At 38.0% G+C, this 18309-nt stretch overlaps 1 protein-coding gene across 1 annotated transcript in view; it reads left to right on the top strand.

Annotated features, from left to right (window-relative positions):
* The window catches only part of LOC128378785 (ras-related protein Rab-26-like), a 50153-nt gene that overhangs the window by 23732 nt on the left and 8112 nt on the right, over positions 1–18309 (top strand). Inside the window, exon 5 of the mRNA XM_053338377.1 lies at positions 4937–4989. Within this exon, the coding sequence (XP_053194352.1) occupies positions 4937–4989 (53 nt within the window). The remainder of the gene's footprint in view (positions 1–4936; positions 4990–18309) is intronic.

The raw sequence follows: 18309 nt of genomic DNA on the forward strand, positions 1-18309 counted from the left end.
ATAACCTGTTGTTTGATGCACAAAATCTGGATCCTGACCAAACGTATATATAACGTGGTTTAGTTACTCATTGTTCATCTTTTTTCACTATACATGAGAATTTGTGTTTGGAGAATACCAAGTAAAACACATATATATATATATTTAAGTGTATTTTAGCTTTATGCAGTGAAATACACAGCCATGTCCTTCGAGTCTTTTGTTCAAACTGACATTGCCATGGAAAAGCCAAGGACTCTGAGGCTATTGTACAGGACAAGGAGTGTCTATACCATTCCAGCATGATGTTATCCCATTACCTCAAATCCACACAATGTTATGTAGCTTCATAGAGTAAGTTATTCAGTGACAGCATGGCATGAATTAACTCAAATTGTCTGGATATTACCTTTAGTTCTTTTCTCTGAGGTGGCTCTGCTCCTTTTTTGTACTTGGTATTCATATATTGTTGCAGAAGTTGTCATTTTGTCTCCCCCATATCTATGGAAAATGCATCACCTGGTCTGGTCTGTTAATCTCAGGGCTGTAAGGGAAGTTTTACCATCTCAGTGTATTTCTCCTTAAATCTATTTAAGTCTGCACAACTAAACAAGTTGTGTGTGTGCGCATGCATTTGGGTGTTTGTGTGTGACTGACTGCATGCATACCTGACTTAGTGAGTGTTAATGATATATGTCTGTGTATTATCCTCAGTATGTGTGTCATGGTTTGGCAGTTAGCCTATATAAGGGAGGAGGAAACTACTTTAAGTAGGTCCAGTTTCAGGCATGATGCTTGGGATCATGTCTTCCACTGAAAACGGCATCTATCATCTTTTTGGGTTGTAGCTTTAGACATTTCAGTGTCAGTGTCCATGATTTTCAATCACTTTTCCATTACTACCATACCAAGCATATTGCCATTGTACTATTGATGCCACAGGGTGTTTGATCAATAATGTCCACATATCTTACTCCTTGGAGATGTGACCTTTTTAAATGCCAATCACCTTCTCACCTGTCTATTCTAAGAGCTGGAGTGAGAAAGGAATAAAAAGTAGCCCCTCAAGTTCACTGGAGAAACAATAAAATGTTTTATGTAAGATCTAAATATTCCACTTTATCGGTAGTCACTGTAGGATAAAACCTTTACGAGCTCATGTAAATGAAGAATATAAAAAAAACTTCTTTTGTGAATTCTAACAGGAATAAAACAGTGCACTCATAACTTCAATACCTATCTAGATATCGAGCCTATAAATGTTGCAGATCAATTCCAGTCTAACCTGAACAAACTCCTGTATCACTATCACTGTCAGTGAGCTTATGAAGTCTCTGAAGTGTCATACAAAAAGGTCTGCTACAGTCTATTTTCCCCAGCTTTCAGGTTTATGTTCAAACAAAAGTACATATATTTTGATCTGCCTGCTTACCCTCACACTGTGCTACTCTTGACTGTCAGTTTCTCTGTGATTCCCCAAAACACTGAAAACAAGGTCTTTCTCTGCAAAGTCTACTTTTTTGTCTTCCTTTTATCCCAAAAGAGAACTGATCATGTTACACCAGCAGTCATTGCAGGTTTTTAGGGTAAGCCATGGTGACTGTTTGTCTGCTTGAAGCCGGCACAGTACATTGATCTACATCAAAGTATCTCTGCAAAATGCCAGCTGACATTGGGCAAATTGCTTTGAATTGTATATAAATATTTAAGTGCTGTGTGTGGGAGACAGTAAAAACAAAAATAATATATTTTCAGTGAACATTGTTTCCCTCTTTTTGTAGATAATATTTGGTGCAGCAAAATATGAAAGTGATATTTTCTGGCTGGATGTTAAAATTAAAGGTGCTATAAATAGGATTTTGGTGTCTGGTAGCGCATGATAACCATGATATATCTTCAGAGGTGTGATAAGGTGATTGAAAGCTAACTACTAGTAATTTACGAGTCATTCATTAGTAATTTAACACCAAGTTGAAAGGCACTGCTTAACTGACTCTAGTTAAAAGTTTCAAGTATTCAGCCACACCCAACAGCTAGATTTCTGCTTTTTGAAACTCTCATTGAAGCTTCTAGTCTCTGCTTTTTTTCCCCCTACAGACCAATATTTCAAACTTATCAAAAACTGGGGATGGTGCTAAAAGCAAGCAATGCATTTCATGTCAAAACCAAATACCAAGCACTACTTAGCAGTGCTGTAGAGGTAGGGGTGCAACGGATCAAAAAACTCACGGTTCGGATCGTTCCTCGGATCAGAGTCACGGATCGGATCATTTTTCGGATCAGCCAAAAAAAAAATAGACAAGACAAATAAACATGTTTTGTCTTTTTTTGAGTGTTACGTCTGTGTGGTAGGCTAACCTAGGCGACTGGTTTGTGTGGCAGCGCGAGTATAAGGAAACAGACGTAGCACTAGAGGCAGCAGTTATCGTTACGGTAGTCACCGAAGTCTAGCCTACTTTTATTTTCCATGCCCACTGTTCTACATGTTGTACACTGAGGACAATAAATCACAACGAGCCATAGTTTGCTTATTGAAAAGGGAACTGTTGCAGACTTTTACCCAGAGCGTGTTAAGTAGCTCTGTCCCTGGAACTAGCAGGAATGGTTACAGCTGTGTGTGGACTGAACATGCGCACATTTTTTTTTTTTTTTTTTTCATAAATCAATCCGCGTATCATGCGTGTGCCGAACCGAAATAGATGGTCCGAACGGATCACAGACCAATGATGATCCGTTGCAGGCCTATGTAGAGGTGAAGTAAATACACTAAAACTCAAGGGCAACAGAACATCATGCACACTTTTTGACAAAGTAATTGCTAAGTCTGACTGCACATCAAACTTTAAATAATGAATGATAATAACCTGACGCCAGAAAGCTGCACTATATTTGACGCCAATGGCCACAAATCAACTTCTGCCTACAGTCACCTAAAGAAAAGACTTTGGTCAACTGTGGATTACTGTAGCTGTTATATACATGCAAAATGTGATGGTGACACACTATAGGATCCATACATAGCTCAATGTGGGAAAGGCTTGCTATCAGCCCATTCACACACACAGTGTTTGACATGTAAACAAGCATGCTTGCATGCATGAAGCCAAAGCACAGTGGGATGAATGGAGCTAATTGTCGTTGCCATAACTTTTTGGGGCCAGAGCAGAGCTGCAGGCAGAGACAGTCCGGAGCTTAAGTGTCGGCGCCTCCAGGGAACTGATGAGTGTGGGAGGCTGGAGGGAGTCTGTGAGTTAGGAGACACAGTGAGAGTGAGAGAGAGAGAGAGGCTTGTACTGAGGATTATTTTAGATGTCAGTGGATATAAAATGTATCTGCTGTGTGGGAGAACAGCCATGAGATATTTCTCATCTGAAAATTCAGTGATTATTTACAGTAGTTTGAGTTTTCAGGATGTTTTCAACAGTTGAGTGCTTACTTTGGTTTAGCTGATATGTGTATGTTGTGATAAAAGATAAAACCACGGGGCGGGGAAATATGATGATAAAAAGAAACCAGACTAAAAAAACACAAAGAGAGAACACACTAAGAAAGGTTGCTGGACCAAAACAAAAGGCTGCAAACATTTCACCCCTCCAAAGCATCCATGATCCGATATCACCATAGAAACATTATCATTGGAGATGGTTTATATTCCTTCAATATGCCTGTAAGTCTCTTCTTTGCACAACCATTTGTGTGTCCTATCCCAGATTTATGGAAGGCTCTAAATTTGATGCAGATGACCCCAATCTCTTACTTCCATCCATCCATTTACCTTGTCCTTATTTGACATTTGAAAAAAGAAAAAAAAGTACTTATCTAGTAAAAATAGTTACGCAAAACTTCATAATCATAGACATTAAATGCTGGAGTGCACAAATACACTCTCATAATGAAGTTTTCCCCAATTCTCATAGCTGTTCTTCTATCTTTGTTTTTATCTTTCTTCCTCATCTGTGTCATCGTGTTCTCCTTTTAAAATCCTCTGATTGAGCTCTTTGTCCTTTGTGTTGCCTGACATTTCTGTTCTTTCTCATCTCATCAACTCTTTGTCTATTCTGTGCCTGCAATCTGCGTTCAGCCCAAACCTCAATTTTACTGTTGGGTTTGCCAATAATCTCACATATAATGAGACTTCTTGATTCTCTTCCATTGTTTCCGGTGCTTAAAAGAAAACACACACAAACAATAGATACTAGGAAAATAAAAAAGATGAATAGAAAGCAGTTTTTGGAAAATGTTTAACATAACAGGCAGAAGTGCACAGCCACACACTCTTAACTCAGAGTCGTAGCAGTTGATGATTTTCTGTGCCCCTGACTTTCTCCATTGAGTGATAATAGATAGGAAAAGAGTGAGAAACACCCTCCAGGACAAGTCTGGCAGAACTGAGTTTTATTACACAGCTGTCAGTCTGCGTAATGTTCATCTCTCCTGGGCCGCCTCCTTTCTTAGCTGCACAGCCCTTCACTGTCTCAAATACCTGTACTCACCCTGGGCGAGCTGCTCTGTAGACAGATATGGGAACATGGACTGAGGCATTTCTGCAGTTCAAAAGGCCCTTTCACTCTCTTTTTTTTTTCATTTTCATCCTTGCTGTTCAGTTGAATACCTGGCAAAATATACACATATGTTTCATAATGAACCATAAACCTCACAGTGTAACATTTTGTATTTGAAAAAGTTTTAAAAAGAAATTAGTATTGCAGGACTTTATCAGGCAAGAGAAAGACAGCATGGATTATTCAGCGTTGGGCCAGCATGCCCAGAGTGAAAATGAACTCAATAATCATAATCTCAATTCAATTTTAAAGGGAATTGATACATCAATGCCAAAGATTAAATTAATCATTTGCTGCAAATTCTTTCCACAAAACCACTTTCTATGAATATGAAATGATTCTGATGATCATGATTTTTAAAATGATACACTAAAACTTTTCTCTATTGCTTTCAGCTCTCCTTCTGTTGTATGATGTCACCAACAAAACATCATTTGACAACATACAGGTAGGCTTTTCTTTTTTGTATCAGCTGTCATTACTACTTTGAAGCCTCTGAAGTGTTTTTTTGTGCTCCATCTAGCAGTCTGTCAATTTCATTCTCTCGCTCTGTTACTTCCACACAAATCATTATTCCTTCGAAGTTGAAATTCTTCATTTAATTAATTTTGCCCTTGCCCTTCAGAATAGTTTTATGAAAGAAAGGCTGAAGCTAAATCAGTGTTCTGTAACATCTGATTCATCAATCATTATGAATGAATGACTGGCTGGTTGATACTGCTTTGTAGTGTCAAAATGCCAGACTTTCATTGTCAGTGTTGTTTGTGGCAATATTATTAACCCACGTTTTCATCAAAATCAGTCAGTGTGACGGATGGTTTATAGCCGGCAGAGTGATCTGAAGGTCTCCTCCCACTTTGTTGGAGAGCAAATAAAAAGAGGGAGAAAAACAACTAAACAAATGGGAGAAGTAGGAACAGGGAAGATTGAATGTGAGGGACAGCATGGTCAGCTTTGAGCATAAGCTTTTTAAATATTGATGTTCTTTCTATGGACTAAAGGGAATATTCAACTGTCCATTCATCTGGTAGACCTCCAGTTTCTCTTTTATCTCTCTCTTTCTCCACTGGAGGAAAAAATGTAGGATTTTGAATCTGACTTGGTTTGACTTTATTCCTTTGGCAGTCAGAGCCAGCAACATGTACCATACCTAGTTTTTCAGTAGTCAGCATAAAAACCGTGTAAGAAATCCAAGATTGAGAGAGAGAGCAGTTACTGTGTCTCCTCTGTTCTGGGTCACTATTCTCTGCCCAGTCTTTTCTTTTCTTTCCCCAGAGCACCATACCTCCCAAGTTAATTAAACTGAAAGAAGGCTTTTATCAACCGATTTAGTTGAGTTAAGTCATATATTATTAATCTTTATAGGGAAAACTGTCTTCTGCATTTGCCCAACTATTATAGAGCAGTGGGCAGCTACACTCCAGCACACAGGCCCTGAGGCCAGCATCTTGGTCAATACCAGAGGAGTATTCCTAAACAGCCTACTCACCAAACCATCATGGACCATCACCATCACCAAATTTGACACAAAAAGGTCCCAATTGGACCTGATGTTCAGACTGTGCTGACCACTGAGCCACTGTGGTGCCTGCTCTGCTTGTTCTGGCTGTATGAACTCTTGACAGTAGGGCTGAAAACAGATCAGATGATGAAGAATGAATCTGATAAGAATCACCTGACTACTCATGTAAAGGAAACCATTCATTAGACCAGGGAATTTTATTTCCTTCATAATCAGATTGACTGGATGCACCGCTTCATAAACAGAAGGCTTACATGAAAGATGCTTGTAGGGATATTGTGTGTTGTGTGCTCATAGCTTTATTCCTTTTTTTTAAAGGTTGGTTGATGCAGCACACAGCAGTTTACAAATCAAATCACAATCTTGGCTGCCTAGACATATTCTCTTTATTGAGTCAGTTAATGAAAAGAAAAGAAAAATTCAGTTCAGGGGGAAGAAAGCCAACCTGGCACAAGGAATCTCAGATTTTATTTTTGTAATTTATTAATTATCTACAAATTTATTTAAAAAAAATCAATTTGTAGCATGCATTGGCCACTATGAATACGTTTTGTAAGTCGGTTTTGTTGTGGTAAAGTTGCCTCTGAGATTACATGGCACTTCCCTGAAGCGCTTTTCCTCTTTGCTTTCGATTCAATTTTATTTGTATCCACAAAAATCCAAAGTGAGCTGTTAAATTATGGAAACAAAAAAACAAATAAAACTGTACAGTAATATTTTGAGGCCACAGAAGAAGAAAAAAGAGAAAAGATTCAGAGGAGTCAAACGGTTAGTACAATCTTAAACAAAAATAAATAATATCTTAATGACAATAACATATTTGCAGCCACATTGTACTGAATTTTAAAAGGCTACTATCTTCCCGCATGTGATAAACAAGCAGAACAGCCCAACTCCCCTCATTTAATGAATAGACATCTTTTTTACCACCTGTTGAAGGAAAGTCTTCAGCAGTTAGGATGGTAAAATGGCAGCCTTTCAGAAACATCCATCCCCTCAGTTTCCCACCTTTGTGGTGCCACTGCTGTCAGAAGAAGTATAGCTGTGCCAGCTCTTGTCACTATGCCATCACTCCCGCTGTTTCACTCTGTGTAGTAAATGTACCCTGCAACAGAAGGGGTGGCAACTTTCAACTGCTTTGATTGACACTATAGCCATCAGTTAAAAATGTCTCTTTCAGACCAGCAAAAAGGAGCTGTTAAGGGAAAGAGAGGTTGTTTGTCACCAACCAGAGAAATATGATGTGACCATCTGCCGTGAGAGATTGTTAAAGGACAGAACGTGCTTTTTCATCTCCAGATGTGAACAGCAGGTCAAGGAGAGAGGGAGGGACGAGTGTGAAGGAGATGACAGGAAGGATGCTTATATGTTGGTTAGGCAGTAACAGAAGGGAAGGGGAACTGTCAACCATCCATAACAAAAAGTCTCCAGCTCTCTTTATAGTGAGTTAGTGGCTCTACAAAGGACCTTCAGCCTTTGTTTTATCTCTCCACAATGCAATTCAGTGCGTTTCAGGCTATGTTTTGATCTTTTCTGTCCAAAAATTTCCACTTCAGCCAACTGGGAGGACACCAATGCAAAGAGCCTGAACTGTTTACATAAACTGTCAGTCACACTGTTGTACCTCAAATGAATCAATGTAGAAGCTTTCACTGTTTACTGTATACAACATGAACAGTGTATGTGTTGAATCCATCACAATTCTTCATAACTCAAGAAAGGTGAAATCTTCAAATGACTTTTGTCCAACCAACAGTCCAAACTGTTTTCAGTTAACTTCATCCATGCATACCTAACCTACCATACCTGTACCACATTAACATAGTTCGAACATTATTGTTTTTCTTGCCTAAAGAGCCCGAACCTGCATGCTGCAACTTTTAATGTGAGGATGATTTCTCTGTCATGTCAGTTTTCTGTTGCCTAGCCTGAGGAAAACAGCTTTGACTCACTCGTAGCTGCTGGACTTGACTCTGTTCCACTCATGCAATGTGACATCCTCTCAAAAATTGCTTCAAAGCCCCAAACCACAAAATAAACAATCCACCTATTTGGAATTGTTCTTGCATGGTACATCATCTCAACAGCATCTCAACTCCTGGCGTCTCCAGGGTGTAGCAAATTAAGAGTCGGCTCCATCCCACTACACGTTCCGACCCTCCAATAGTTATTTCCATAGCAGATATTTTGACTTGTCACAGTAGGAAAAGCACAGGTGTAAATAACCAAATTAACAATGGCTGAATTGCATCTAGCTGCTCCAGTTTCAGGGTTTTGGTACTGTGCATGCTGGCTCATTGTCATGGTTTATTAAGCCATCCATAATGTTTTCAGTAACATCTTTGCTTTTCCCGCAATGATTAGTCAAAACATTTGCTGTGACAAAGATGCATCATAGCACTAGTCTATTTCCTTATTGGCTGTATTTTGTTACTTCTAAGCGAGGCAGTGACACAGCTTCCCCACTTTGATGCTTAAAGTTATTATTTGAAACAGTTTTTACTCTCCCAGAGGTAAATTAATGGTAATCCTAGGAGGTGCAGATTGACATGTCCTTTCTTGCCCTGCCCCTGCTCAGCCTTCCATCCTTCTTGTCTCATCTCTGTATCCATCCACCGCTCTCACGTTCAGTCAATGTCTGTTACAGCAAGGAGGAAATATGCTGGCAGCAAGCTACAGATGTCTTCTGGCACACAACTGCTTAACGAGCACTAAGTCATGTTAATGAACGCTAATGGTGATGAATGTCACTCTTAAAGAGAGGGAGAAATGAGCGGGGCAAAACCATTCTCCTCTTCTGCCTTCAGACCCGCTCCGCTCTGTGCTGTATCACTGCAAGGAGGCATTTTGGCAAACAAAGCATGAACGTCATAGGAGCTGTCGATCATTGCAGGGAGAAAGATTTAACATTTAAGGCAGGAGAGGCTCAGTCACAATAATTCATCTCATGCTCTGACACGCTATCTTTTGTATAATAGTTTTTGAAGTGGTCTGAAGATAAGTGTCATTTCTTATAATCTTCAAAGCACTATTAATTTTTGTCAATTTCAAGCTCAAGCCTGCATCTGAGACAGTTTTCAGTTTTCATGTAGTCTGTTGTGGTCAGTGACATGAATCCGTTCTTTGTTTATTGAATATAACAATATATAACAACAGCAAGTATTTGTTGGGTATAAGCCACTGTAGTAGAAATATATTAGCCACTTGGTAATGTGATGAATGGCCTCATGTCAGAGGTAGAGCTTGAGGGAGAGACTATCAGAGCCCATTTAGGCATCTGCTGTAAATCATTTATCTGGGTTAAAAAGTCAGCTGGGCTCCTGCAGTGCTAGGAATCTACCTTTGATGGGAATCAGAGAGATGGTCAAAACAGATCATGGAGTGCTTATTGTCCATCAGCAGCTTCTGAAATGCAAAATTTAGAAAGCACAGTAGATTGGTTTGGTGATTAGAAATTAAGCCTGTATGCTTTGGGATTCAAGTCCAAGTTACAGTGCTGGCAAGAAATGGTTTATGACAGAGAAATGACAGCACTGGTCATTTGCTCACAGGAAACTGCTCTTTATTAATTGTTTACTAATGACTACAAATACCCTTAACCAAGAATATTTTGTGCCTATAAAGACAATTGCAAATAACATTTTGTTGTTCACGGTGGAGGACTTATTGATCTTTAGACTTTTCTTTGTGCAGGACACCAGCTGCAGACACACAGTTTTATAGCTGAACCTATACTTTTGGTTGAATGAAAAAGGAAATATTTCGTAACAATGCTAATGTCATGATATTAAAATGAATCAGCACTGAGGCACTGGTCCAAGGGAGGCAGTCTTAATGCACAAACTTCTATATTGACTGTACAAATCAATGATCTGGGTTAGAATACATTTTCTATATTAAAATGTTTCTTATTGAACACTTACATGTGAAATTATGTATTACCGTGCTCTTAGATCTCAGACTGTGTGCATGTCTTGATGTCCAAATTGCTTGATCATGCTTTTGTGTCTGTGTTGTAGAAACCCAATAAAGGTGACGAGAGAGATGAAACTGTTATTTGTGTGCCTTCATTCATCTCTCTCTGTCTGTCCCCATGGGGCATGGACTGGCTTCAAATGAAATGGCTGCCTGCCTACCACATAACTGTTAGTTAAATGTCATGGCACCACCACGCCAGATGGTGATGAGAGAAACTGTCATTAAATAATGAAGTGATGTGAATTCAAATACCATTCGTTTACAATCAGTAGAGACTCTGGCATTTTTAGAGGTGACTCATTTTTGGCTCACATGTTGTATTAAGAAACATTAGGTTTGATACAAATTAGCGAGGGCATGACATGCTGTAATCCTCATTCACAGCCTTGTCACTCACACATCACCTGTAATTTAGCCTCCTGCAGGGAGCATTATTAGTGTGTCAGCTCTATTTCTTCAGTGCCTGTCCTCAGCTGTAGTCATATGATGCAGCCAGGAGTAGATATAGTGATTGCAGCATGGCTGTTTAGTGGTAACCAACATGAATGCAGCCTTAAGATCAATAATAATTGTACTTTCAGCATTATCCAACTACCAAAAAACCGCCAGAAGTGTGTGTGTGTGTGTGTGTGTGTGTGTGTGTGTGGATGTGTGTGTCCGCAGCGTGTGTATTCATGCATAATCCCGGACCCTCGATCCGGCATAAACCAAAGTTATTATCTAACTGGAACAAAACGGATCTTAACCCTAAAACCAGGAGGAACATAATCCGCGAATTCATGTCGCGGAAGGATAATTACATGGTTGGAAGACTGTATGGGTGAGTAGCCAACAAACTGTAGCTGTACCATTAGCATTAGCATTAGCTACTGTGTGGATTGTGTTTTGTGGTTTCTTACCGGACTTCTCTGGAGTTTTGCCACCTTGCATTATGTCATGCAGCGTTTGGCGGCATCGCGAGTATTTTCCAACAGTAATTTGCTCTGGTTAGGCCATATATATATTTCAATAATAGGGTTAGGCATGTTGAAAATATCCGTGACCGGGGTCATGCCCTTACGTACGGGGTCATGCCCTTACGTACGCGTCTCTACTACGTCACAGGCTGAAAAAATAGTCACAGGTTGGCTCCGGAGTCCCAAATAAAAAGTATAACTGCAGACTATTTATTTAACATTGAAATAGAAATTGAAGTTGACATGACATGAAATGAAATGCTGGCTGCAATGGCTGGCTCCCTAAACCTTGGAGAAGATGGAGGGGATTGGAGAAAGGGACGGAACGACAAACATCCTGCTCTCCCGTTATAGTAGGCTAGTAGGATGTGCAGCTGTGGTTCAGGAGGTAGAGGTTCGACCCCCCTGCTCTTTCTGTCCATGTGTTGAAGTGTCCTTTAGCATGACAGTGAACTGCATGTTGCTCCTGATGGTCCTTGCACCTTGCATGGCAGCTCTCCCGCAATCAGTGTGTGGGTGTTTTTGAATGGGTGAATAAGAGGCAATAATGATGAAGCGCTTTGTCCGGGAAGATAGAAAGGCTCTATGGAAGTGCAATCCATTTAGTATTTATTATATTACAGATTATCCAAGAAGGACAGTCATGTAGTTCTATTGTTCGGGCTCCCATTACCTTAAAATGTTTTAATGAGCTGATGATAGTGACATTTGAAAGGAGTTCAGAAAGCCTGTGTCAGGACAAAGCTTCTTTTGAGGAGCCTTGCAGGTTTGCAAAGTTTGGGATCTAGTTCATCAAAAGATGCTGCATAAAAAGCTGTTCTGAAACAAAAATAAAAATGATGGACTATGAACGTCTAGCCAAGATTAACACCTACTCAGATGTTGCAAAACTTTGGCTGGGTGCTGTGTATTTGTTGCTTTTAATAAATGTATGCAGCCAGCCTTTCCTGCTTCAGGGAAAAAAACAAACATTTTAAATATTAAATGAAAAGGATTCCCGCATATTTGGTTCATTTATATATTAATTTATTTTTATGTTGTTATTTTTCCCCCAAAACTTGTAACATGGCCCATCTCATAAGCAGGGAGCCACAAGTCCTATATTATGTGTCTTGTGTCTCCATTTTTGCACAAGATGAGTCATCTGACCATTGACTACATTGTGTGTCTGATTCTGCCTTTTTTTTTTTTAATTAGTCACAGAAACTATTAACATTGCAGTTTGGGAGCATGTGTGATCCCTTTAAAACCCAGTTCTGTAAAGCATCTTTCTTCTGTTTGCAGATAATACTCCCTCCTCCTACTTTTTCTTCACAGTCATACTTGTGTGCACTCTGTTATGGTGTTGCTCTGTGTCACAAGTTAAACAGACAGTCAAAAACAAATACTGGCCATCTTTCATAAAAATCCTCTCACACACTCATATGCACGGCACATACACCAAAAAACCTTTTGTTTTTCTGTCACTCTCAGTCTCTTGTCTTTTCTGGAGTGTTTTCTCTCACTGGCATGAGCAAATGCAGAGGCGTCATTATTTTTGTTGTGGTTATTCTGGCTTTTTATCATATTACTGCTGTCCTTTTCTCCTCCAGACAGAAGGACCTCAAACCATTTGTTTGCAATTGAAAGAGTGTGAAAATGGATTTCAATTATATGCAGAAGTAGAATAGTAAAAATGTGTAGGTGGCTTCTACATGAACTCATGATGAAGTGCTATTTGAACACTAACACTACTATTTTTAAAGAAATCACAAACAACAATCTCAGCCACCCAAAGCTATTTATTCTATGGATTATCCAGAGTAATTATGACATTGTTTATGGAACAGTGTGTTGCTCGTGAGTTTTTCAAATGCAAATTTCCAGTGTTTCAAGCGCCACAAATTAAATTCAAGTCACCTTGATTCTGTTAATATAATAATAATAATAAATACTTTATTTTTGGATAGGGACAATGCATATTGATGAACATTGATATTAAAACATCTCTGTAAATATGCCAAATTATAGCAAAGCTGCTAATTTGCATCCGTAGTCCCTAGTGAGTAAAATAAATATAAAAATGAATACAAGTAGAAGAGACAGCAAATAAATAGATAAGATACAAATGGAACACACACAGCACAATTCAATACACGATCAAAAAGGATATGAGATCCAGACAGGATACAACAATTTAATAAAAAGTTCCGTCAGTGTCAAGTCCAGTTAGTAGTCGCATTTTTGATTATTGTGGGCTATAGATGTCTGAGCAGCTGCTGAGAATGATTTTTGTGCATTTGACTTGAGTTAACTTACAGTATAGTCAAGTTGTATGTGAACATGAAACATTAAATTACAATTGCAGATATAGTAATATAGTTATGATGATGCCATCTCAGCATAGGCTTTGAGACTTCAAATTTGAACAGAACGTTTACATTGCAGAGCAGTGGGTTTATAACAGACAAGAAGAATCTGACAAAAGTCACTATCAAGTGGCATTATGGGAAGGGTTGAATCTGCTGTTTTCACCCATACTCGACAATAAAAAACAAAATATCTCATTTTCTGCTATTTTTTGTCCCCCTCTAACAAATAAAACCTTAATTTCAAGATTTTATATTTCCCCACATTACTACTTTATAGTTTGTTCACTATAACATGGGCATTATAGTTCATTCAGAGAAAGAAAAACTGGCAAAATGTTCTAGGAAAAAAACAACATATGTCTGTGTTTTATAGCTTTGGGTTTATTATAACTTCTCTGCCAAAGGGAACAGACAAATATGAACATTTTCTGCCATGTGTTAGGGGAGGATGTTTAAGCATATCACTGCAAAGTTGTTGTAAAGGTTTGCTATCTTTCAATGGTGACTTTAATGTTAATAAGCATTAATAAGCCTGCAGCATAGTCAACACATTAGCAGTGAATCTAACATGTTGTTGTGTCCATAACAGCAGAAGTAAATCCAGCACACAATTGTCTCACATTCCACAATTAGTTGGCTTTATGAATGGCTTTAGGTGTTTTTTTAATTGTATCATGGCCAACATCACATTAACTATAATTTGATATAAAATAAGATTTTTCTAGAATCAGTGAATACATATAAACAGCATGTGATGGTTTATAATCATCCTCTTTTGAATACAAAGACTGACAAGATATCAGCTTGATTGACAAGACAGCACTGAGCCCCCACACCCTGCTCTGACTCAGTGCATGTTTCTGGAAACAGCTGGCACAGATGTCACAGAAGATATCATGATAATGAGAACTGCAAATGTGCATGCAATCTCAAAAGCTGCCACGCAACTGGGAACCTCTGCATCACCTCTCATGCTATGAGGGTAGAGGGTATGTGGATCATTTTATTATAGTGAAAATGGTGCAAAGTGGCTGTTTAATGACTTTTGTTCTTTTATTGCTGCATTGAGACCTTTCAGCCAACTCACACTGAATCTGCATTTTGCTGGCACTTGACATTTTCCTACTCCTCACCTTTCCCTTCATAATATATTGAAAACCTTAAATTATTGATTCTCTCTTTTATATTCATATATTCATTATTCAGAGAAATAGAATCTATTTACAAGGTTGACAATCTGACTTGCACTGCCAGGTGGTGAACTGATTGCATTTACATCTTGACTTGATATAATTGGTCTTTTACCTCTGCTTTACTCAGTGTTACAGTACACTACATGTTGTTCTCGTCCAAAGATTATGTAACACAGTAGGTAAAGATCATTACTAGTTATGACAAGTAAGTACATTAAAGTAAATCATCGTAGTTTGTAGATCTGGAGACTGGGCTACAGACAACATACCACTTTATCTTCATTTAATGTATCTGAAATGCTCAGATATACAGTGGAGAATCAGCTCAGTAGTAACAAAGAAAAGGGGAAGGTAGCAGTTCAGGACCTTGCTTTTTATTGGCACGAACACAGCCAATAAAGAACAGGACTATAGAAGATTTTCTGAAATATCAAGTATACTTTTACTACTCTATATAAGATTGTTTTCTTGTCTAGTATGGGACCACATTTACATCAGCATACTGCTAAAAAAAACAACTTTTATATGCACTGAAAGAATTGTGAAGCGAGTGACAGAAGTCCTCTTGAAAAAAATGTCTATGTGATGATGATTTGCAAGAATATAAAAGAAATTAAATTTACTTTGGGGTGAAAAAACTAAGATGAATTATAATATAATATTTTAACAACGTATTTTTTAACTATGAAAAGTACACTTATAAGCTCACGTCTATAAGCTTCAGACCCTGAAATATGCAAACAATGAGTCATGTTTTATTAAAACTCTGTTTCACTACTAGATTTCATTTGGACTATAATAACTTGATAACTTTTTGTCATCTATGAACTTGGACATACTTAAACGTTAGCTGGTTAAATATTGATTAATTCAGTGATTTTTAAAAGGTGGTAAGGAGAGAGATGCCCATGGTCTCTTGTAGTTTGAGAGCTACTTGGAAACCCTACTGAGGAGTGAAATATTTAAATAGTTGCAGTATTTTCTTTTGGTTTGTGTTCTCCCTTTAAAGAAAAGACTGTGATCTACACTTCTTTGAATTGGTCTTGTTTTATCCTCAGTTTGTCAGCAATTTTTCTTCATTTGGTCATTTGTACCTGTGTTTAATTGTCTTTGTGCTGTTTGCTCAGTGGACCACACTGAATCACATTAATATCTGTAAAGGAGATATTTTAAAACATTTACCTTGAGACAAAGCAATAATTTTATAAGCGTTGAAATCTCTTTCATCACAATGTTCTTGCTATAAATTACAATGAAAACTTGAAAAATATTTGCCTTTGCCTAGTCTTTTCAAGGGTTGATTTAATCTAAAGTGAAACTCGCATTAACAGAGACTTTCCATTCAGCAAAGACACAGCATGTAAATACTTTCATCAGATGTATTAATGCTGCTCAAAGCTGTGTAAATATGTCTGAAAGAGATAGCCTTCAAAAGTTTGGACTCAGCTCTATGTTCAGCGTTTACAGCACAAAACAAATTGGAGGAGAGTATGGAATAAAATTAGCATCATAAGCTTTGTAGCTTTGTATCACTGTAACTGAATGTGTGAAAACATTTTATATGAATATTCAAATGTGTTCATGTTTCAAATGTTTTTATCAAATGAATTCAAATATTTGAAGAAAATAAAAATGAAAATGAATATAAGAAATGCCTGAACAGACATAATTGTTGAATCTGTAAGGAGATCTGTGGCTGTGAATGACATTTTGGGAATGTGAAAAAGATTTGCACATGTATTTCAAATATGTGAGTGCATAAAGAAGAATTGCACAAAAGTTTTCAGTTACACATCCATCTGTTTGTGGAAGATAAAAGTTTACATAGAACTCAATTTTATGTGTGAATCCCAAGTTAACAGCGAAAAACTAAATATATGAGCACAAATCAAACCTACTGGTACAAGTACTTGTATCCCACATTTGATGCTTCCTCCTGAATAGCCAGTGGGAAAACTCAGATTAACATTTCACTATCCAATCACGGAGCCAGAGGGGCAAGCCCTTCTAGCAGGTTTTTTTGATGCAGTCTGCCAAGGGTTGAATCAGTATACTGAATCAGTAGTGTTTCTACTGATTCACTATACTGATTCAACCCTTGGAAGAGCAACCAGAGGAGGCTCTGTATGAGGAAGGTTTCTCTATGCATTTCTCACTTTCACTCATGTGCACATTGACTGTGGCTGCAGTTTTTCAAAGCACATCAGTCATCCAGACTAGTCTCACACCAATTTTGCCTGCAGATAGACATGTCAGCAGCTGTTCTTGTATAAATATGAAAGGCTTTCTCTTCATTATCAGGCAACAGACATCAGCTAACAATGCTGTCAATGTTTTGTTTGGGTTTGGGGTTGTTGTTTTTCAATGATGTGATGCACAGTTTTATGACACAGAATGTGTTTACTAATCTGTCTTTTATTGAGGATGTTGTCTTTGACTGTAATATCTGCAGATGTGAACACATAAATTAGGTTCATAAAAGTCAACCAATTCATTTTGAAATTCTGATGCAAACATTATAAACCCAAGTTTTTATCTAAATATAGTTTATTGATTTGTGTATGCACAACTCATTGTGTACCTGCATGAACATGAGAATATAAACAAGTGTGAGTGTGACAGGATTCCTCAGTATCTTCCTTGTGTGTCAGATACAGTGTCACTCCGTTTAGCTTAGCTGCCTTGTGAAGCTTAAACTTCCTCTCAGGGGAGAAGACCTACTTTCTCCCAGCGCTCCTCTTGGTTGGCTCAGTCTTCTGCCAGTTGTTGGGAGCAGACTTCTCCAATCTGTCTGTTGGTGTAATGCCATAATCAAAGCTATGCAAGAATAGCACTGTCACCCATAGCATATCTCCTGATACAAAAGTGCAACAGAGGGAAAGTTGGGTCATGTGGGAAGATGCTCTTAGGCACCTTGAGGAATTGAAGTCATGTTCATTACTTAAACTCAATATCAGAAAACTGACCTGAGTTTTAACACACTGCAAATAATGCATTATATTTGTTGTCAGATGACAAACACCGAGGGGGATTTAAAGACAGAATTGTTTCAGATTATTGAATGTATTGTATTTTACCCAAACATGGGGAGAATATAAACACAACATTATTGCTTCAGTGAGAGGTACTACAACTAAAAAGAAGAAAAAGTTGAGTATCTTTGATTATTTATGTATTATTTGAGGGGTATATGACTTCAAAGCACCGGGCTGGATCTTGTACCAAAGGAAGACAATAAGGCATAATGATGTTTCTTGATAAGAAAGTAAAATGTAAGGTGGAGGAAAACAAACAGTTAGGACATATGATATTTTTCTATGCTAATGCTGATATGGAATCTGAGATTTCTGTAGCAATGCCAAAATGATACCAAATCTTACTTTTTTTTTTTTTTTTTTTTTTTTTTGCATAACTTTTTTTCCCCCCATTATTTTACATTAATTTCCCTTTTGCCATACAAACTCATTAGTAGCAATTTTGGGAGCTTAGGGCCTGATTTACTAAAGGTCTGCGTGTATAAATACGTGTGCAAACTTGACATCACCAGCAAAAAATGTGCAAGCTGATCTAACGCAGCACACTGAGGTTTGCATCTTTCAACTGTGCAAGATAATATGCGCTGTCCATTTATTACCTTTGTCATAATGAATATGTAATATGGGGCGTTTCAACCCCAGTGCGCAAAATACAGGAAGAAGAACACATTTCAGCAGTATTTAGATTCAATACCTAGCCCATACCACAATAACTCTAACATTTTTTAGGTAA

The sequence above is a fragment of the Scomber japonicus genome, chromosome 18 (genome assembly GCF_027409825.1).
Source record: "Scomber japonicus isolate fScoJap1 chromosome 18, fScoJap1.pri, whole genome shotgun sequence".
NCBI lineage: Eukaryota > Metazoa > Chordata > Actinopteri > Scombriformes > Scombridae > Scomber > Scomber japonicus.